At 41.4% G+C, this 22,343-nt stretch overlaps 1 protein-coding gene across 1 annotated transcript in view; it reads right to left on the bottom strand.

Moving 5' to 3' along the window:
* TIAM2 (TIAM Rac1 associated GEF 2) overlaps nt 1-22,343 on the bottom strand; it is a 98,502-nt gene that overhangs the window by 69,418 nt on the left and 6,741 nt on the right. The window contains exons 2-6 of the mRNA XM_086743243.1: nt 21,631-21,742; nt 19,365-20,567; nt 13,088-13,523; nt 7,810-7,982; nt 6,548-6,772 (exon numbers count right to left, since the gene is read on the bottom strand). Of these exons, the coding sequence (XP_086599369.1) occupies nt 6,548-6,772; nt 7,810-7,982; nt 13,088-13,523; nt 19,365-20,561 (2,031 nt within the window). The 5' untranslated portion in view covers nt 20,562-20,567; nt 21,631-21,742. The remainder of the gene's footprint in view (nt 1-6,547; nt 6,773-7,809; nt 7,983-13,087; nt 13,524-19,364; nt 20,568-21,630; nt 21,743-22,343) is intronic.

Genomic DNA, 22,343 nt, shown 5'->3' with positions numbered 1-22,343 from the left:
TTGAATAGCCCTCCTAGGTTTTCTATAGGTAAACTCTAACGTGGGAGCTTGGGAAAGACAAGGGGTAAAAACATTCAGACCAGACAATACAGACCAGTGGTTTCCAGCAGGTCACATGGGGATCCATAGCTCCTACATGGTACACAGTCCTCTCTGTAAGTGACATTTCTCATGGCATCTCCACCTCCATCAGAACATGCCTAGAGTTTGCAGGCTGCAAAAGCAATGACCCCAACAGTCCCAGCGAAAGGAGATGGTCCCTGGCTCCTCGTCCTTCTTATAAGACAGTACAAACTGTATTTTGGGGGGGCTGGGGAAGGACTGTCTCATTACCTGTTCTGTACAAAGTAAGAGGAGCTCAGTAATAAACCCCAAACCAGCAGGTGAAAGGTGGAAAGCAGTGCCTGAAATGACACCATATCAACTTGAAGTAGCAGTACTTCAAGAACCTAGAGGAAGGATGGAAGAAACTTCCTGAACAGCTCATCTGATAACAAAATATCACTTTTCCACTTACCACTTATTTAAGCTAGCACAAAAGAAAACATGCACAGGGAGGAGTGCCTTCTCTTTGGGCTTAAGCCTCTAAAACTGATTGGATTTAGTAAGTTCTTATACCATATAGAAAGATGAGCTCCTCGCTGCCACCATTCACTGTCTACAGCAGTAGAAAAATCAGAAATTTTCCCCTACACAACATCTTCTTCCCAGATGGAAAGTGTCCCAGCAATCTGATGTAGGGAACTCTCATGGATTTAAAAGAAACTGCTGCTGCTTTTTTATACGAACAGCTTTTCAACCACATTACAAACAACACCAAACTCTTTGCATTCCAGTCCCTGGTTCTCAGACACAATTCATATTGTACCCATCTGGATAAATGAGTCACTCGGTTTCTGGGGACAAGGGAAAGATTTTTATTGTCATTACTTCCTAAAGAGAACTCGAAGAAGCAAAAATATCACTCTCCCAGAAATTCCATTACTTTAAAGGACACTACAGAGATACTGTCATAACTTTTAGCTCAAAGAAATAAAAAGGGAACACAGAGTACAACAACAATGATGTGCAATTAGCAATACCCTTTATTCTTCATTCTGCCTAGTGACTTAAAAAACGATTACGAAAACTTCCTGATATAACAATACAATACCTTTTTTTTTTCTTTTAGATAAATGTTGTCTTTCTGCTTATTTTGGAAGAACAGAATTGTCATCATTTTTAACCAAAACAGATAGAGGAAACCTTATTCCCAATACCACTGACAGCACAAAAGTGCATCCATATGTACTTAATTTACATTCTTGTCAATAATCTGATGGAAATTGGCAGTACCACATGTATGTCTATAACTAGGGATGTCATTAAGAAAGCCACTGAATCTTATTAAGCTACCCCTCCCCAAAAACCAGAAGACCAGCCCTTCCTGCACAGGCTCCCTCACCAGCTTCATTGTATGAGACAATGCTATGCAACTCCACATTCCGTAAGAGACTATTCATTATTTTATACCAAATCTTTGTGAAACAAAGACAGAAATTCAGACAAAAATTACAGCAGTGAAAAGAATGGAGATGACCTTCCTTAACTTTCCTGGCTGCTTGCCTACTTCATTACTTAGTGACCAGCTACTACCAAATGAGAAGGATTTTGCTAATGAGGTAGACCGACACCATTCTACACTGAAGAGTAACACAAAAAAGAAATAGTACTGAATCTCTCAGAAAGTGGAGCTCTGGTCTAGCCAGCTCAAAGACCACCCAAACTGAAGACCTGTTATAACAAGTCTGGGTATTGTTTTCTAGTTTAGGAGGATATGGAAGAAAGCAAAGTAACTCTATATTGTGATGCACATTGAATTTGTATGTGGCAAAACTGGCAAGTGCTAGCAAAGTTCCCTGAAAAGATTCTCTTTGAGAGTTGTTACTGGAGTTTTCAGCAGAATGTCAGACAATATTTCGTCAGACAGTTTATAGAAAACGAAAACAAGAAAGTTGGGCTTTGGGGAGCCTGAAGAATAAAATCCCCTAAACTACTGCAGTCACGTTCCTATAAATGTGAGAGAGAAGAGAAAGTGTCAGGTACGTTTTAAACAAAAAAAAAGTAATGAAGCCACGCTGTGTGTAAAAAGCCAAAGACCACTGCAGGGAAGGGAAGAAAGGTACTAACAGATTTAATGGCTACCCTGAGTAAACAAGACACCACCTTACTGATCCTCTTATTTTTATTTTTGTGGCAACAGATAAACTACTTTTAGTTGGAGGACACACATGAAAACTTCCATAAAAATAATCTCCAAGCATGTGCCTGTTCTTCTCATTAATGCCTCATCCTTTCACTGCCTGCAAGTAAATACCTATGTTCATAACCCATCTGATAAGTAGGTTAAGTATCATATGCACAGAAAATATGAATCACATCAGAAACCTCTGAATACCTTGGAAAACATGATTATACCAATATATTAAAATTTGAAGAGAAAAGCTCAGAATGCTTTCAAGAAACTATTATTCATATTACTGTTCTAAAACGAGACAACAAAATAGATTTATGTACCAAGCATATAAAGTACACACAGAGTTGTGGTGCCGTCACCGTGAGGTAGATTTTCCATCCCATTAAAACCAGTTCTACAGACACAGACAGCCTCACTTTCGACTTGATGTGCAATATTTTGTTAAAAGAGCTCTGAATAAATGCTCATAATCCCTTTCACTAACTTCAGTAGCAGTTAGACAGGGTTCCACATTCACAGCAAACACTGTGATTTCTCTTAAAAAAAAAAAAAATCAGCTAGGAAAATAAACATTTTTTAAAGACTGTCACTCCAGGGGCTTTGAAATTCATCTTGGTGCCAGGGGATTTTCAAACTTTCGTCCTAATTCTCTTTGGTCTAGGTGAGAAGTTACACCCCGGGGGAATACCACCACCCACAACATATTTATTGCATATAGTAATGTAAACACACATGGCTGCAGGTAGGATGTGCAGAGCTGGGATCTCCAGCATGCTGCCAGTGGCCTACTGGGACCGGTTGCTGTACACACACTCCTCTTGCAGATGCTTCACTGATCCCTTCTAAATTGCCCAATGACACCAATAGCTATGTGAAGGGCTGCCATTTTCTCTTGAACAGTTACTAAGTCTATTAATATTACTGGACCAGTAAACCCAGACAGAGAGAATCCCTGATCTAGGCTGCAAGGCTGAAGACATTTCACAACCAGTTCAATAGCATCAAGTCTCCAAAACACTCATTTCTCTAGAAAACTCGCATTTTCCTTGTTATTTTTTTTATTTGCACTTCTTCTGTTCAGCACTAACTTTATCAATTGCTAGCCTGCAAATCCACCAAATCAAAAAGATAGTATCAGATGAGCTTCTCCAGTCCATTCGCTGGGCACCAAAAAGAAACATGTATGTACATTAGATTTCCTATAGCAATTTTAGAAGTCCAGGTTTCCTTACTGCCAACTGCCTTTCAGGTGATGGTAACTGTGAAAGAAGAAAAGGTTTTGCTTGCTTGTAAAGCCCTGTGAATTACTACGTCTTCAGCAAACACGTATTGGTTATAAATCAATACAGATGTGAATGAAAATAGAAAGCTGAGGTTGAGTGGTTGCTCTTCTCAGGAAGAGGAAGGAAAAGGGGAAAGGATTTAGAAATCACAGGTTCCAAGATAATTCCCCAGTGGGAAGAAATTAAGACTGTGCCTCATCCTTCTGCATAAAAAACCACCATGGTCCCTCTGAAGTCAATCACACTATTTCCACTGACTTCCCAAAATACATCACTAGTGAATTTTTCCACCACAGGATGTAGGGCATGCTTATAAACTATAGTATTGGCAATATAATATAGTTCAGCATGCAGGAATCATAACTGCCATGATTGAAAACACCACCAAATTTTCACAAAAACAAACCCAGAATTTATATTCCTTGTTACTCAAAGTGCGCAAAAAACAACTAAAGAACCACAGTTACTAAACAACTGAGCTACATGCATGCAAACTTGTCCCTCAGGAATAATGTTTTTCAAAATGGTTAGCTTACGAAGTATATTAAGAATTCTTGGTTACTAATTACATCAAGATTTTTCTTTCCTTTGCAAAAGCCCATCTCTGAGACATTAAATCAAAGATTAGGAAACTCAGTTATCTATTGACTTTTCTCTGAAGTGACTTTGCCAACAAACCCTCAGCAGTTTTAAGGAGAGGTTTTATAAAGATGAAAAGGATCAAGACTGGAGAACAGGCCCATTATAAATTAATTGTTTGCTAACTAGTGAATGTTTGCACACGATCCATCTCACTCACTGTCTCACTGGTTTGCCCTCATTCAATGTTTTGAGACATTCACAGACAGAAGATTAACAAGAATAAATATTCTGCAGCCCTAGTGATGGATTTCACTTCTAGCAGAATGCAGTCAACTTCTTCCAGGGACTGAGCTGGAAAGCAACAGCAGTTGTTCAAGGACAGAACATCTAATTAGTAGATATTAAGAAAGCATCATTAATACTCTTCAGTTGACTCTAGATAAATTACTTGGATCAGTATCTAATGGGAGGAGGGGTAAATTAAGTTAATATATGTCAGGATTTTTCCTCGGTGCATCCCATGTTACAAGCACTAGACATCTCTAGAAATCTATATATTCTTCTAGGTCTCAAAACCTACTGCATTAGAAGGATGCTTAATGTTTTTCCTCCTCCATTCACTTCACTAGGCTCTAGGCCATGAAATAAAGTGACCTGGAAATAAATTATGAACAACTGAGCACTCAAAGGGCTTACGAACATCTGCACCACAAATCCCTACACAAACCTGCACACTTATTGAACTCTGCTCATACAGCTTCAGACTGGTGTGCTACAGGAGTTTGATAGCGAAGTCAGTACCAGTCAGTCTGTCCTTCACCAAGTTCAAATCCATATAGTAAGAATTTTAAATAGTATAAGTATCGATTCATGAAAGTAAAAGTGTTCCACTAACCAAAGAAACATAATTATGCTGTATTTGATCAAAGAGGCCATAATGTGCAGCCTAAGGTAAGGACAGAGCAATAGCTACTCTGACTGGAAAGGCAGGTAGGGATGGGTCTCAAATACCATTCAACTAATTCAAATTATCAGATGTCTTCTGTTAATGGCCTAATAAAACGAAAGATACAGCAACCTCAGTCCGCAGACCTATTAGGCTAAACTACTAAACAAGTTTAGTACATGAGAGGCCTAGTTAGTGAAGGCTTTGCCTGAACACTAAGCATCTAATTAAAGCATCTTTTGCCAGTTGCTGCCTGCAAAACTGGGGACATAGGCAAGATGTCAACACCTCAAGATGTACTTCCACAAGATATCACTGGAGTGATTCCTGGCTGACATGCTAGAAGTGAAAGCAGAGTAAGGCTCGATGTCTATACACCACTATACAGACAACAAGGTGACCATTTTTACTGAGGAACAGTTCTAGCTGCTCATCAATCTGCCCTGACCTATTGTCTTACGCATGGCTTGGCTAAAATCCCAAGGTACACTAAATATGGGGGAGGTGAATCTTCCCCAGCACTAAGCTGCTGCTTTAGCCAAGATTCAGGCATTCCTACCACCACCTAACACATCAGGCCTTCAGAAGTCATACTCAAGATTGCAGGGGGAAGCAACTGATGACTCTTCTCATTTCTTGCTGCAACAAGACAAATTAGCCTAGACACAAGTTTGGATGCAAATCTTTTTTTCTGCTCCAGTCATGGACAAAGATCTTGCCTGTGGTACGTCAGCTCTCCCAGGTTCAGTGGTGATGCGCCTGGGCTTATACTGAGATAAAAAATTCCCAGCATGCAACCAGAGAGTGTTACAAGAAGCACTGTTAGTGACCAAGTGTCACCCTTTTCTTTGAATTGGTGCTGGTGTAATGCTCCAGTGGCTACCAGGGGTACCCAGGGCAGTGCTTTTCCACCTGGGATGGAAAACTCTGGTCTTTACTTCTTGTTCTCATTTAGACTCCCATGGGGCTTTTTAAGAAGCTTAGTGGATCCTAGCCTTCTAGTCCCGGCTAGATTTCAACTGAAGCACATGGTTTTGTCTGCCTCAGTCCTTCCTCCAGTTTTATTTGGATCAAGTACTCTTCACGTCCTGTCTTAAGGTGCAGAACAGTATTGCTAAGTACCTATTCTTAAATCTCTACTGCAATTCACTAATATATTAAATTATTCTCAGAACGTACTGTATATTCTGTTATATGCTATGTAACAGTTAAACACTATTAATAGCTACATGTATCATCAGCCAGTAAAAATTAATTACATTTTTCCAAAAGGGAAAACAAATAGCTTTGTGGTCGTAAAACAGATTGGTCAAATCCTCAGCTTTGAGGAGCCTACCTCCTGCGCTGGTCTGGACTGCTGCAGAAACCTCACAATAATTATGACTACCGTGCCACCTATCCCCAAGACAGTTATTCTCAGACCTAGAAAGCACTGACAGTTAGAACCCAAAGCAAGAAGTAATGATAAATATGCTCCTGTAAAAATATTGTTTCCAGTACCTGATTCTCTATGGCCTTCCTGTTTTTTGGATCGCTAACAATTGACAGCTGCAGCTCTGCCATCTTTTTCATCTTGCTATCCATGTCAATCTTCTGGAAGAGACTCTTGGTTTGATTTTTCAGCAGCCTAACAGTGTCCTCTTTCCCAAGCTTCTTCGCAAAGAGGGAAGCACAGGCTGAATGTATGGCTGTAACCCAGTTTTCCAGATCCGTCTGGCTTGTTGCCTGTGCAACAAATCAAGGGTGCAACATTATAAGCAGACAAAAGGAAAAAAAAAATTTAAAAATCGGTAGCTCTAGGACATGAAGTGCTTGATGGGTTCACTGAGATCTTAGGCACTTTATCTTAAAACCAGTGAAATAAGGTTTATCTTTAAAGCTGCAAGTAAAGGAACTGTGACTTTTTCCTGCAACCTGTAAGGACTTGCCTCTGTCCTCCAGCTTCTCCTTCTTAGATCTGCAAAGTCTGACGGCTCCGCAAGCACAACAGAGCCGCACAAGCTGTAGCAAAGTTGTGACTTGCATCCTTCATCCCTCCAATTAGTTAAGGTAAAAACCAACAGGTTTCAAAGACAAACCTCCTCTTCTGCAGGTAACACAGCAACAGAGATGATTTTACATGTAAGGTCTGAGGAGAGGAATTTGCTTGCTTAAAATACATCAAGTTAGTGGAGAGGGGACAGCAAGGTAAAGAGAATACATCTGCACAAAGTGTCTCTGGAGATATTTACAAGTGTGCCTATGAATCAACATGTTTTTATGCAGGCAGTTCCACATAAAGCTGTTCTTTATTAACACTTCCAGTGGTTCAGTTAAGCAGCCAAAATCTTTAGATTATTTTTAGCCTTCTTTTTTGAACATCTCGCTCAAGAAAACTCTGTTTGAGGCAACCAGATTTGGGGCTGAGCCCATCATTCTGTAAGGGTGAAATGGTAATAGATGTGAAAAAAAAAATGGTAATAGAGCTGAGTTTCTAGAAGCTTGTAACCACTAGGCACCAGAAGTGTCTTGCAGATTTAAATGGGCCAACAGATGTAATATCATATATCTGAAGTCATACCATACACTTAAATCAATATTGTGATAGTATAGTATAATAGTGTAACTATACTATTACTTTGAAGTCAAAAGCACAAGCATGATGCGTGTGTATGTATGTGTATATACAATCATATAGATTCATGTGTATACTCACAAACACATTCTAAAATGGAAAAAAACCACAAAATTACATATATATATATATATATATATACTGTTACCTGAAATAAGTAGACATCTCCAAAAGAATTGCTGAGACAGAACACATTTTCTTTCTTGGGATGTTCTGGAACAGACTGTACTATACTGTCTTCTGCAAAGAGGGCATATCGAGGCAAACTGCTCTGCTCCATCGAGTTCCTTCCATAGGTTTCATAAAACAGCAGAGTACAACCTTTATAGTTCAGAGGGACAAAAAACATACAGAGAAAGTAAGTTCCGGATCTCACATTTGAGTTCTCTGATATTAATGCTTTTGTGTTTAAGATACCCTTCAATGACAGGGAACATAATTTCTGCCTCTCTTCAAAATAGAGAAAAAAGGAAGATCCTCTAAACTGGAAAATAGGTAAAGTTAATGATGAATTTGGCAATGAGAAGTTGGAACAGACATCTAACAGGGACATAACAAACATTCATGGACTGAAGAAAAAAAAAAAAAAAACAAAAAAAACCACAGAGTACTTCAACACGGAAATGTTCAAGGCCAGATTGTATAGGGTTTGAGCAACCTGATCTAGTGAAACATGTCCCTGCTTCTTGCAGGGGGGTTGGATTAGAAGACTTTTACAAGGTCCTTTCCAACTCAAACCATTCTGTGATTCTATGAATAAATTCAGTCTATTAAAATGTAAAAGCATGTAGAATAGATTAATTCCTGCTTAGTTAAATTGGCTTTTCTGTTTCTTTAGTAAATTGAACCAACTCTCTCATAACAGCCACCTAAGAAATCTTTGTATTTGTTGAAAAGACTTGCAAAACCTTTTGTCTTGAAACAACACACTTAGTGAATAAACTTCTCAAATTTAAACTGGATTTTCTTGAATCTACCTGCAAACTGTAGACTTAGACAATGAACAAAATCTGAATAATTTAAAATGGTTTAAAGGAGTTGAATTTGAGCATGGTCAGTCTCATAGATAGTGCAACATGTAAGGAACAAGACTTGTATCCAGAAAACAAACTTCATCCTTAATGACAATCCTGAGGATAACAAGAGGAATTACTTCTGGAGGACAGCAAAAGAGACCTGATCCCAGTCCCAGCAGTACAACTACATTGCCCTGCTGCCTTTGGCATTGAAGCTGGCTTAAGAAAGGCCTGTCCTTTCCATCCCCACCATTCTTGCCCCATGTTACAATCCACTGTCCTCTGAGACTCAACGATTTGCCTGTCCAAGAGGTCACAGATTGAACTGCATTACTAAAAGAATCTAGTTAAATCTACCCTATCCTTCTCAATAATTTCTTCGGCTGGTTGTGCATTGAGAGAAAATAAGTAAATAAACCTCACTTTCACCCCTGGGAAATGGCAGTTTAATAATAGTGAGTGTGGTATAGTTTTGGTTTTTGGGGGTTTTTGGTGTTTTTTTCTTTTTCATTTGGAAGATAAATTAATACTACACTATGGCTGGATGTTTAACCTGGAAGAACTACGACCAGATACTATAAATACATTTAGTAAACTGAGAATAACCTAGTCAGCTAGAAAAATCTGAGGCTGGTTGTGGATTCCGCAGCAAAGCGAGCCTTCTCCAAAGAATATACTCAAATTCATTCAGGAATTAATTCAGGGAAGACCTATGACCTCATTACATTGCGAGTCAGACTAAATGATCAAAGTGGTTTTTTAGGGTCTAGTAATCCATTAATATATTACTGCTGTAACCCTATACATATTCAGTAGAGGACTTGAAACTCGGCCAATATAAGGATTAAGTTTGCCTGGGCTACAGCATTGTTATCTCTCTAGTCTATTTTTTTTTTGTTGTATTACCTTCAAATCAAAGAGGCACCACAAGACAGGGCAGCACCAGAAGTGAGATTTTGGGTTGACTTGTTGATTTTCAGGCTGTTGGTGTTTCTCTGTGCAACACATTGTGTGTACGTATGCACACACAAATAGGCCTAGGAAGAACATATCAAGGGGATGTTGCAAAACTTGAAAAATAGCAATGTTTCCTTTGTGGATGCTTTTAAAATAGTCAGGTAAAAACAGAGTTCAACCTTATTTTAGTACTTCTCTAACATTAACACTTAACGTTGTATTAAAAAAATCCTAGACACATCATCCAAAGTCATGTAAATTCAAGGGGAGCTTCCTTAAAGATCAAATCTGAAATCAGAACCAAAATCAAAGATTTTGCTTCTTCTGTCTGGTAAAGGGGAAGGATGGGCTTATTAGAGTTTATGGAGCACATTTGCTGTGAAAAGTGGTGGAGTACACCAGTCCTCATACAGCCCAAATCTAAAGAGTATGAAAAGGTAGATCCATCAGGTGGATTTCATCACATTCTTCAGTGCCAGTCAATGTACAGGAGTTACAAGAAAAAGGGAAATATATGTCAGAGTTTACTGACCAAATCATGTGATGACTAAAAAGTTTACAAAGGAAGGAATCCAACAAATAGAAATGCCTCTATATTACTTAAGTGCATCTTTTCGTACTACTGTCCAGAGTCTCTGGCAGAATATTTAAAGTAAGAGCAGATCCGGTAGACTTCATCCTATCCTTTCCCCTTAGCAGCCTTTACTTGATCCTCTTTATGACACAGAAACACTTGGAGATCTCTGCAGTTGGAAAAGAAGGATATGGTTTGTTAAATTCTGCGTATTTGGCATGGCACTTCTGCCATCATTTCAATGTAACAGCGCAAACTAAACAAACAAAACCAAATCCCCTCTTGTTTTCAGCAGCAGGTCTGTACAACCACTTCCACTTCTGTATTTTAGGAAAGTGCAAATTAAGTTCTATTTTAAACTCCCACATTTCCACTATGTGTTATCAAAAAGGTAACTAAAGATAAGTTGTTTTTTATCCTAACAGTTTATATGTACGCTAAAAAAAAAAGCCAAAGGGCATGCATGTGTGTTTAAGTGGATGGCACTCCAAGTATATCTTCGGGTCATGTTGAGCAATCCCTGGAAGCAGCTAGTTTCCTGAACTCTGACAGACACACTGGGACTGATTACTGTCCAAGTATTTTAATCAAAACTTGAACTGAAGGGGGAGGGCAATTAATTAGACAGGACAGATGGAAAAGAGTTCCTCTTGTTAAAGGGTTACTCTTCAAGCTCAGGTCTTGGTGGCCCTGAAAGCAGAGCAGAGGCCTCAGGACATGTATACTTTGAAGTCTGGCAGGTAACCAGATGGTTATAAGCCTTCTGCATACTTATAATTAAACAAATCTCAACAGAGTGCAAAGAAACATGCTGTTCTCCATTTGCCTATGTGGCTATTTTAAGTCATATTTTAAAATATCTTGGCTATTTAAACTTCAAGAACAAATTAAATACAGATTTAGTCAAAATCCTGTGTAAGGAGAACCAAAGCAAGCGCCTTGATCTTGATACAGCATATTATGAAAACAGAACTACGCCTTGATATCCAGACAGGCGAGTTTATTTTGGCAGTAAAAGCCTCGACAGCACAATAAAGGTACGAGATCAAGGAAATGAGGAATGTATATTTAAAACAGCTAACAAAGCGGAAGAGATAGTGTACCATGAACGCAGCCATATCACCCATCCAAAGTGAGAAGCTTTGTATCTAATACTTCTTATAACATCAGAACTTAATAAAGCTTTTTAGAAATAATTTTATTATTCATTTTTTTATAGCTGCGGCAACTGAGGTAACAAGAAGGGACATGACTCGTTCAAGGTCACCAATAAGCCAATTTTAAAGCAGAGAACCAAACACAAAGCACCTAAATTCCTTCCCAGAGCTTCACTATCCCAGTAACGCACAAACAACTAATATATTATGTACTTCAGTTTAGAGTTTTGACAGGATTGTTTAGAAACTACTTGAATTTTAGAAGAGGCAGACCAAACTCATATTCATACTGCATAACACAAACACATACAATAAGAGGGTGGCAGTCAGATATTGTTTTTCCTTTTGTATAGACTGCTTGTAAGCGTGATTCATGCTATCTAGTGATCAAGATAAGTCATTTAAACTGTTAAGACTGCCTACATTTTGATCCCTTGGATAACAGGTCTCCAAATTATTAGGCAGAATTGCTACATTCTTGCGAGTTTGCTTCTTTTAAATCAGCACTATCAAGGACAACATTCCCAGCACTCACTGTTCACCGTTACTTTTCTTCAGGTCTACACCCATGCAGAATTTTGAAAAGGGCAACCTGTGGGAAAGTGGTTATTTACTCTCCTCCAGTCCCAGATATGCTAGGAAATTATGAAGTCTGATCATTTCCTTACTCATTAACTTAGTATTATATTTACTGAAAGGCAAACCCTTTGGATAGAACTCAAAAAAAAAAAAAAAAAAAAAAAAGCCTATGAACTCACTCATTAAATTCCTCTTCTTCCCCACAATAGATGTTATTTTCCTTCTCATACTCCCAGACACTTGTACACTTCTTGCGGCACACCTGCCAGCTCTATTACCCTAAGCCATCAGCTCAGCGCTGAGCACAGCAATCCCACCGCACCCCACTAGCAGCAGCCCCTTTTAAGAGGACTGCCTTCCCATGGGGCCATTTCGCAGCAGGAGCAGCCGGGGGAGAGGGGAAGGTGGGCACGCCGAAACCAGAAGGGGTTGCCATTGAGGGGAGCGGGCAAGTTGAAAGACCATCCAGGGAAAGGAGGGAGACTAGGAGTCGTCCACGGCAGCCAAGTCTCAGGCATCACAGGGCTTCCCCCCGCTGCTGCTGCTGCTTCAGCCTCTTCTGCCCTGAATCGCACACTTTTCTGTGTAAATGCTCTAGCACGGGGAGTTCACCTCTTCGCTATGTTGTCACCTGAAGCACTGGAAACAAACTGAACATTTTTACAATTAACTTAGCCCAACTTTAATTAAATCTCATAGGAGAGCCCAAGGAACTGTGTGCCTGTGACAGGGAATGGGGCACCAGGAACTTCTCCTGATCCTTACATTTTGACCCCCTCAGGACAGAGGTCTAAGTTCTGTATTTTTCTCAGTTTTGGTTCAATTTGGTCTTTGACCTCAAAACATCCAAAAGCATCTTTCTAAACCCCCAATTCTGCATCAGTACAGAAACTAGGAAGTCAGACAAAACAATTCCCACTATGGTACAAAGTGCAACACTAGAGATGTAAAAGCAAACACACTCAGTTTAGTGGCTGCTTGGGCACATGCTCCACTTTAACCATGTAGGTAGACCGTGTAAAGTTAGGCATGAACTGCTGATGCCCGTGAACTGCTAACAGAAACCAGCACACATGAAAAGTTGCTGAGACACAATGGATACCGTTGCTGCTGCCAAGCCAAAGGAGCAATGTGGTGGCTTACCTTTGAGCGTGACCCAGTACTGCTTCCACTTTCGCCGTGTGACCAGCTCTAGCTTCTTCTCCTTCTGCAGGGTCACCAGGGGTTTGAAGAACAGCCACCCTGCCTTACGCACCACTCCTTGCTCTTTTTCATACAACAAATCCAGCTGCTCCAAGGAGCTGAGGGACTCGCCACTGGAGTCCTCCGTTTCTGACGAGGTCTCGGTGTTCTCCAGGTTCGTTCTGCTCATTTCCAGCTCCCGCATGAAGTTTTCGTAAATGTTCTGCCTCAAGGCATCACTGCTGATCGCATTGGCAGACTCGCTTCTCTGGGACAGGACATGACTGGAGCCAGGTGACCACAGCGAAGTGGAGAGCTGCGATGGTGCCAGTGTGTCCGTGGTGAAGTTGTCCATTCTGCTGTCAAAGTATTCGCTCCCATCTTTACACTTTGGCTCCTGCGCAAAAAAGGAAATTACTAGCGATCAGTCACCAGAGTTACGACGAAAAGACACACCTCATTTGGCATTTAAATTTGTTTCATGTTTAGCCACAGCCAGTTCCTTCATCAAGGGCCACCTCTTTTCACCATTACATCACAGCCTTTGCCTCGGCAGCCACTGACACTGTCAGTGCCACCACTCAGGGTTTTCTCAGCAGAACCCCATTAAACATTAACCACGAAGTCTGTGAGCTTTGTTAACACAGAAACCTGCGAGTAATCTCCAAATTCACTAGTAACCACTGGGGCTTCTACTGGCTGAAACCCGACGGACTCCAGGAGACCACCACATCCTCTGGCTGAATCCCATGGACCACCGCTTACATGCCTGTTTGAGTACAAGCGGGAAGAGCACCACAAGTTTCTTTATTATTACAGGGGTTTCAATACTTTGGTGACACTCCATTTCTGAGGGGCAGCCACATTTAACTTCAGAACAGCTAAGCTGATTCTACCTCCGCTTTCTATTTGTCATACAAACTGTGCTTAACCAACACAAAAAAAGGTCAGAAGTTGAGAATATTTTAAGCTCGTTAGTATTGACCAATTGACAAGAATCTAATCTAACAGAAGATGTAATTTAAGAAAAGAAAAGACGCACTTGCTGACTGGCACGAATCCAGCCTCCAGACTGCAGAGGTGTGTATTTCCTGACTTGCTGGAAACACCCTTGGGAGCATCGACAGGCCTTTCTCCTAATTGCATTGCACAACTTCACCCCTTGTATTGAACAGGATGGCCAATCTTTTTTGAAATACTCAGCCCTGGTGGTATTTCATACATGACTTCAACTTTGTCCTGTGATACGGATGCTAACTTGGGCCTGTTTCTTGCTACTGCTTGTCGACATGGGACCTGGTTGACAGACCGGGCCTTTTCTTTCTTAAGCTGTTCCCCGTAACTTGCTGACTGCTCCCAACCCTCCCAGCTCCAGTGATGGTCTGGGATTTTTCATAGTACACAAGACAGAGCTCCCTTCACTGTTGAAAACCACGTCATACATTGTAAGAAGCCACTTATTGTCTTCCCAACTTAAGTGTTACTGATGGTATTTAAAAGTAATCGAGATTTAAGAGCATACAACAAAAAAGCCTGCTGCCTTTTGCAGCACAGAAAATTTGAGAGTGTTGCTTGAAAAGCACGAGGGAAGAGAAAAGGAGAGATGACTAAAAATAATCCAAGAAGTGAAGCAATTACCCTCAGTAATAGTAAAGCTATTATACTTTCAAGTTTAGACTGCCTCTCTAGAAGCATTTATTTGCTCACAGACTTCTGTACATGAATAAAGTAAATAAACCTTGGTCTCCTGTGAGCTGCTCTCACCAGCAGCTTTGAAAGCAACTACTTTTTTGTTCCTTTGCTTCCTACTTGATGCTCTTCAAAACGGCAGTGGAAAAGCTGTGCCGTGTTTTGATAGCATCACGATCTCCAGTGCAGCCAAGAGCAACAGTGGGATCGCATGCCCTCCCAAGCGTCGCCAGACAAGCCACTTCTCAAGCAGCAAGACACCGCCGGTCACGGCCTCAAAAAAGCCAGCGTCAACTGAAACCCACATTCACTTACGGTACATTCAAGTTCAAGTCTATCTTTCCAGATCACTTTGCCCACAAAGATCCAGTTCTCCTGGTAATGGAGCAACCTTCCTCAAATCTTACTTAGTGTTAATCAGCGTTATCCCAGAGTAACTCCCTAAACATCAACAGTTTTGCTTTTTCTATGGTAAAGGGAGGGAAAGGAGGGGGAAAATAAAAATAAAAACCACATGTATAATGTGTTTATGACCACAAAAAGACCGTACAACGTGGATCGTACAACTGTGCCGGCCATCTGCAACTCAGTGGGAAACCAGAAGCTTTCTCCTCCCTCTTCTTAATTACTGTCACTGTATGGGTGCAACAAAATCCTGTATTTTAACTGTTCTCCAGGAACCGCCAGTGTCTTCTAGAAAACATTAACATACAGTTTATTAAGAATATGTATTTCTTTCAGTCACAAAACACTAATCAGAAAAACAACAAGATACATAAGAAGGTGCCTGCTGTGAAGGGCCACCACTGGAAGAACAAGCATTAATAAAGAGGGTGGGATAAACCTGTTCATCTATAGCCACTGACCACATCCTCTCTTTCCTCCACAACCAGAGGAAGGGTAGAAATGAGGAAATGTCGGAGTAGAGTAAATGGACACAGGATCCAAAATGAATACATACACTTCACCATGACAATCTCACTTGTATTTTATTTTTTTTTAAAAGAACAGAATTGGCAGTCACGCAGTTTCTGCTGGTCCTCAGGGAAGTTTGTCACTGTAGCAGTAGCTGGTCACCACTGAAAAGTTCTGACCCAAATTGCTGCTGGTGGTGATTTCCCTGCTAGGCGACTTTCTGCTCATTTTCTCTCCGTTGCATCTAGCGATCATGGAACACTACCCGTGTTTCTGCTCAGCTGCATTCAAGCAGATCTCTCAGCGCCTGAGATACACCCTGGAACAGTTATAGATAACGCGAAAGACAAAGTGGCTAACTAAGACACCAATTAGACAAAGTGACGCATGTAATAATTAGCTGTACAGAGCAGCGCAGGAAACAATGCAGCCTGCTAAATTCATTAGGAACCAAGTCAAAAGTAGAATCTAATACCAGTTTTCAAGTCAAATAAAGAGGTTGTCTCAATGTACTTTTCTTCTAAATTCTCTTCACGCCCCATGGCAGGGCTCTGGCTTATAAAGTCAGGAAATTTCAGCACTGATTCTTATCAAGAGGCTATTTACTTCAGTGAAGAAGCTATCTGCAGCAGCTGTTTCTAGTGGCTGGATCTCCATTTTACACAGCGTTTGCTCATTTTCTCCATGTTATACAGTTGCACGCCGAGTTTACACCACCACCTTCAGCAGTGGCTGACTGTGCAACAAGTCTGTCTGAATTCTGTCCGCAGGTGTCACATGCATCACATACACCTTGCTGCTCCCACACAGTGCATTGTGATACAGCATCTCACCAATGCTGTTTCGGCAAGGATTCGACTAAATGAGGACATGCCATGCAGTAGAGCACCAGTGATGCAGTGAGGGAACGCATTTGGACAGCCTCGTGCAACGATGGCACAGAATGACTGCAAGTCTTGACGTGAGACCATTATTAGAAAGGCAAACTCAATTCCAGGATGTATCAGATCAAGTCAGACATAAGGAAACATCCAAGTCACTGGACAGGCCATAGCCGAGGGCTCCCCTGGAATATCCCATATCCAAATCTGTTTATGGATTATTTAAAACAGGTGCAGTGGAAAGGTGCCAGAATGAAAAGGAAACAGACTTCCTATCTTAAGACAGGGGACCAAAGAGAGTCTGCACAGCCCCACAAAGACAGGCTGAGAAAAGATACCATTTCTCCCTTTAAATAAATCACAACAGATGAAATAACAGGGCAGGATAACCAGTGTAGCGGATAATACTGGCATCAGAACAAAATGGCCAGGACTACATTTACTCTGCAAATTAGCAAGCATCAGAGTAAGAGGGTGTGGAAACAGCCTTCAAGCTGGGGAAAAGCCCTCCAGATTTTAAGCTGCAATTTGTTCACAAAGGGGACTGAGCCCCACTGCCTTTCTAGTGGCAAGGTACTGGCCTCAATATGCCGAGACTGTGCCCCCTGGTCCTGTGCCTCCATGAAGCAGGAGGCTTGGCTGACTCGTATCCAGTGGGGCAGCTGGAGGGATCTAGCCACCCAGCCAGCACCCGTGCTCAGGCCTGCTTACGGGGAAATATTCCAGCTTTCACCTACGTTCGGCCCAAGTGACTCACAATCGGTTATGAGTAACGTACTGAGGAAGGGACACGTTGTTCAGAGCAAAGCACGAAGGCTACAATCACTGCTGATGAACAGTCCTACAAACAGGGACTAACCATCTGACAGGTCATAACCGCACACAGTACTTCTGCCTTTTTAAGCCAAAGGACCCGGTGAGAGTGTAATTGCCACCAAATTACAACACGGCAACCTCCGGAAGAGACAGCAGGTGACTCAAAGCATCGAAGGCAGAAAGGAGCTAACCAAGCCTCACGAGGAAGGCAAAACCATAAAGCATTCACTACCTCTCTTATCCTTTCTGTCGCTGAATAGTTGCCTGATAAAAATCAATGACTAACTATTTCCTATGCCTTTTTCTAAGAAATCAAGATTTCTGGAGCTAGAGTCGAGTTCCTTCTACCAGAATCAGATTAAAGCTCGATGCAATCTCACCAGCCAAATTTCCTTGCTGTGTCTGATGTCAGTTCACCGCACAGAGAATTCAAAACAGCTATGAATTGTGCACCACAAATACCATTCTGAAAATGTCATAACTAAGTAATACATGGCAAAGGTCTGGGATGCAGAGATCGTATGTAAAGCCTGGCTGTAAAATCCAGAACAGCTATGGATGTTGAAATTGGTGAAGAATCCTGGCACAAGACACAGACTCTCCACTATTCCAGTTTTTCTGCCTTCTCTTTCACAGCTGAGTAAGAAGGTGAAAAGACAGCATCTGATAAAATACATGAGCACCAACTTACAAAAGAAGTGATCCAAGTAAACAGCTTTCATTTTCATTTTCCCAGTTCCGTAGCCTTTACCTAGGATTTATGCTGGCAAACCTTATGCTGACCTCATTTCTGAGTCTAGGAGTTTTACACTGCAATGACAGACTGCCTGTTAAGCACGATACCTGTCCAAATTTCCAACACAGGAGACAGCATTTGCTCTACATGCCCCAGAAAGTGTGTGTTATAGGGCTCCCTTCACTCTCCACTCACTTCTGAAGTGGCCAGCACGCCTATGTTGCTGAAAGGGAGCAGATCCCTCACATTTAGGGAAGCACAGTGACTGTACCTGTATGAGAAAGCCTAGGCAAGATTGGAAAAAAAAAAAAAAAAAAAATCCAAATCAAAACCAGAAACAGTCTCTGCCCTCCATCTCAGCTTGCAAACTCATGCGCAGAAGTCCAGGCACAATCTGGCATTTCAAGAGCCAATTCTGGGGCCTGCAGCTAGAGACGAGCATTTCATTCCTGACCACAGGAATCCTACACTCCTATTAACAGGATTTGCCTTAAATTCCTCTAAAGAAACATCCTTGCCCTCCCTCTTGCCCTCCCTCCCATCTCCTCCTTCACACTACCATCTCCCGGCGAGCCAGATGGCAACTCAAAAGCTTTTCCATCTGGTGAACTAAGCTGACAGGCAGGAAGGAGGAGGGCGCTCCACGGAATGCCTTCAGAGCAGGTGGAGGCAGAACCAGCAGCTCTGGTCAGTACTCTACAGTTGCTTGCCTTGCTCGAGATGGAGTGACAGTGAGTGACAGAGTGATGAAGCCAATAATACAAACAGGGAACACCTGAAAAGATATTTATATCCCGCTCTTTCCACACTCTTTAGATAATGTATGCTGATTCATAGCATATATATGATATCTAGGTTATATTTGCATAGGTGAAATAGAGAGAAGGCTTAAAAACTCCAAGTCACTTTGTAAATAATGCAATGATTTCAAAACTTGATTCACTGAGAGATTAAGCTGCAGAGATTGGAGTTAGCTAAGATGGTGGCAAAATAGAAAGGGAAAATTTGCACACACAATGTGTTTCTTTTTTTTTGCTTTTGAGATTTCAGACAGCTCTAGGACGCAATACTTCACAGAATTACACATATTACCAAATGAGATTAGCAAGTAATTATCCTGCGAGAAAGAGAAACCTGATACAATTTGTAAGAGGTATCTACAAGAAAACTTTTGGGCACTTAGGCTGGGGTTTGTACATACCTGCAGCTTCCTTTTCTTCCTTGAGAGACTTCCCGTCCAGTCACTGATGCGTCGCATTCGGTTTTTTAACGTATCCTTCTTGGACGCATCCTCACTGAGGGGTTTGAACTTTCTGCATGGCAGCGTGTAGGAGGAGTAACGTGCAGGACTTCCCTGCTCTACCCTGGAGGGAACATCAATGTCTGAGGCAAACGAGACTCGGTTGCTCAGGCTACCATGAGCGTCAAGATACTCATCAGACAGCCTGATCCTAGGTGGAGGGGTGCTTTCCAAATTTGTATCCTTACAGATATCTCGGAGCGAGGAAAGAGATGAACTTTGGTTGAAAGACTTCTTGTTGTCACTAGCTGGGAAACTGGCATGAATGCTTGTATCTGGAGTGCTCCTGGTCAAATACGGGCCATCCAACTCATTGATATCCCCAGCATTTCCCCAGAGAGAGTCATACCATGAAGACTCGGAGCTGAGGGAGCTTCCTTTGCTAGATCGAAGCCTTGAATCAGTAGGTGACAAACGATGGCTTGAAGAACAGTCTGCGCTGGAATTCCTCCTGACATCAAGCAGGTTATTTGGCTTAGATTCCAAGGCAGGCGAATACCTCAGCAACTGGACCGGTCCACTGGACTCCTCAGTTAGTACCTTGCTGTTGCTGCTGTTGTGGAACTCGACCCTCAAGCAACCATCCAGCTTCCCCAGTGTTTTAATGAGAACTTTTGGACTCCTCCTGTCCTCTGACGGGGAGGTTGATGCAAGACTCTCATTCTTTCCATAGCAGTTTAAAATGTGTCCATTGCATTCACGAGAGGCAGCATGATTACTTCCATCTTGAAGGCCAATATAGTGGAAACCGTTCTCGGGCAAAAACACCGCATTATTTCCTTGGCAGTAGTCCCCTGAGGCATTTGTCCTGTGTTTGGCATGGGCACTGTTTTTAGAGACCTTCACCACAGTGTCACCCAGTCTAGATGAATAAGGCTGACTAGTCTTGAAGTGCGAAAGGCAGCTTCTGGCGAGGGACCTCGATTTGTAGTTTGAGCCACTACTGGTATGTCCCCATCCATGCACAGAGCAAGACTTTTCATCTTTAGCATGAATGCTGCGAATCTTCAGAGAGCAAGGCTTCTGCTTGGCACCAGCTGTAGCAGCAGCATGATTTTTTGATCCCTGAAGACTGTATTGGCTTTCTGAATTCCCCATTTTCCACTAAATTAAGAAGTTTCATTAGAAACAATGGCTAGAAGACAGAGTGAAAAATAACAGACCATTTTTACCCTCTACACAGGAAAGCGCCTTTTTAAAAAATGATATGAAACAATTGTTTCCAAAAAGCCATTAAATAGCCATTTATAACATTAAATTCATAACTGAACTTATTTTAGGGTCAGGCTAGGAAAGCCTGTTCTCTGTATGGTTCATTACCCCTCTGTTATAAAGCTGGAATCTAGCTCCATTGAAATCATGTCAACACCTTTCTCCACCCACACCCTCAGCAACATCCTTTTCTTATAACTTACAAAATCTCTGGTCCCAAGAACAATGGCATAATGAAAAGGAGACAGCAAGATAATAGTAAGTTAGATGTAAAGCAAACTCTACTTTCAGAGACATCCCTTCTACCAGAAGACAAGCCCACTGCAGTTTCAGCTTGGCTAATTTCTGTGCAACCAAGTGTTGCCTCAATAAACTGTTCGGCAAATCCCAACTTTGTGTTTAAATGGAGTCAAGTCAGGAGAAAGAACAAAAAAACCCACACCAAAAAAATCAAACAAAAAAATAACTTGGCTGGTAAGTAGCCTCATCTTCCATCATAGCATGAAACTACATTAGGTTCATTCAGCATGGCACAGTTTGATAGTTCACTTAGTAACATGCTCTTCAGCTTTTTACCGAATTCACAGGGAATAGCACACACGGGAGCAGTCAAATTGCCCCAGTGAGACAGCTGAAGATTTTGGATCTACATAAAGCATACTCCAAAGTAAAAAAATCTGTCTGTTCTTTTTGTTACTTGCAGTGAATCTCCACTGTTTGTAATTTATCAAAACAACATCAAAGCGCTTTTTCCATAGGCACTGTGCTTCTTCGCATCTTGAATCTCGGACTATCACTCTTAGGAAAACACACAGCAGCCTCATTAAAATTTTGTCAAAATAAGCCATTGTGAAAATAAAATCTTATCTTCTGGAGTTCGTACATATTTCAGCACCTCTTCTTCCAGCCCTTAGTGTTTCTAGATGAAAAGCACAGTATAAAACAAAGAGCATACCTGTAGGATCACTCTCAAACACGGGCAGGGTTAGCAGTTAGCATGCTCTGCATTGTCTTCACAGCCAGCGGCTACACTTGCCAAAACCAGGATAGAGTTGCACGCAGCCTTCCTAGAAAACACCAAAAAAAAATCCCAAAAAAGGGCTCTCAGTCAAATAGAATTTACATTTTACTCCAGCCATAAGCAAAATGGATACCAAAAAAAATCAGACAGAAGTTACAAATGGAGAAGAGAGGTCTGGTTAAGAGAATTCCTGGTCTTTAGATGTACATTTTATAAACATATTTCAACAACTGACATTGAATTATGACTGTCACTGTTTGCTAAGTGTTTTATTTTCTAATTCTGTCCTTCTCCCCATTCACTGACAAGTTAGGGCAAACTTTGAGTCCCTTCTAGTTTGCTTGTCGGAAGACCAATTACAGATGGCAGGATTGTGCGGCGATCCATTACAATTTGGACCAAACCAATGAGAGCAACGTCCTGCAGCATCTGTTTATCCTTCACCATGCCTGGATTCCAACTACGACCCTTGCAGGGAAAGGCCATCACACAATTCGCTCCACTAACCACCCAGCAACCTCCCTCTGTAGGTTTCTTGTGATTTTAAGATAATCTGCCAGTAAAACAAGAAAAAGGCAGCACCAAGCACTGCAGACACTCAAAGGTAACAAGACCCAAGTTCCTCCTGACCATCTGAACATTTTAGC

This window comes from Chlamydotis macqueenii, chromosome 3 (assembly GCF_036417535.1).
Source record: "Chlamydotis macqueenii isolate bChlMac1 chromosome 3, bChlMac1.mat, whole genome shotgun sequence".
NCBI lineage: Eukaryota > Metazoa > Chordata > Aves > Otidiformes > Otididae > Chlamydotis > Chlamydotis macqueenii.
The sequence above is the reverse complement of the archived record's forward strand: the minus strand, read 5'-3'. Positions and strand labels throughout refer to the sequence as shown.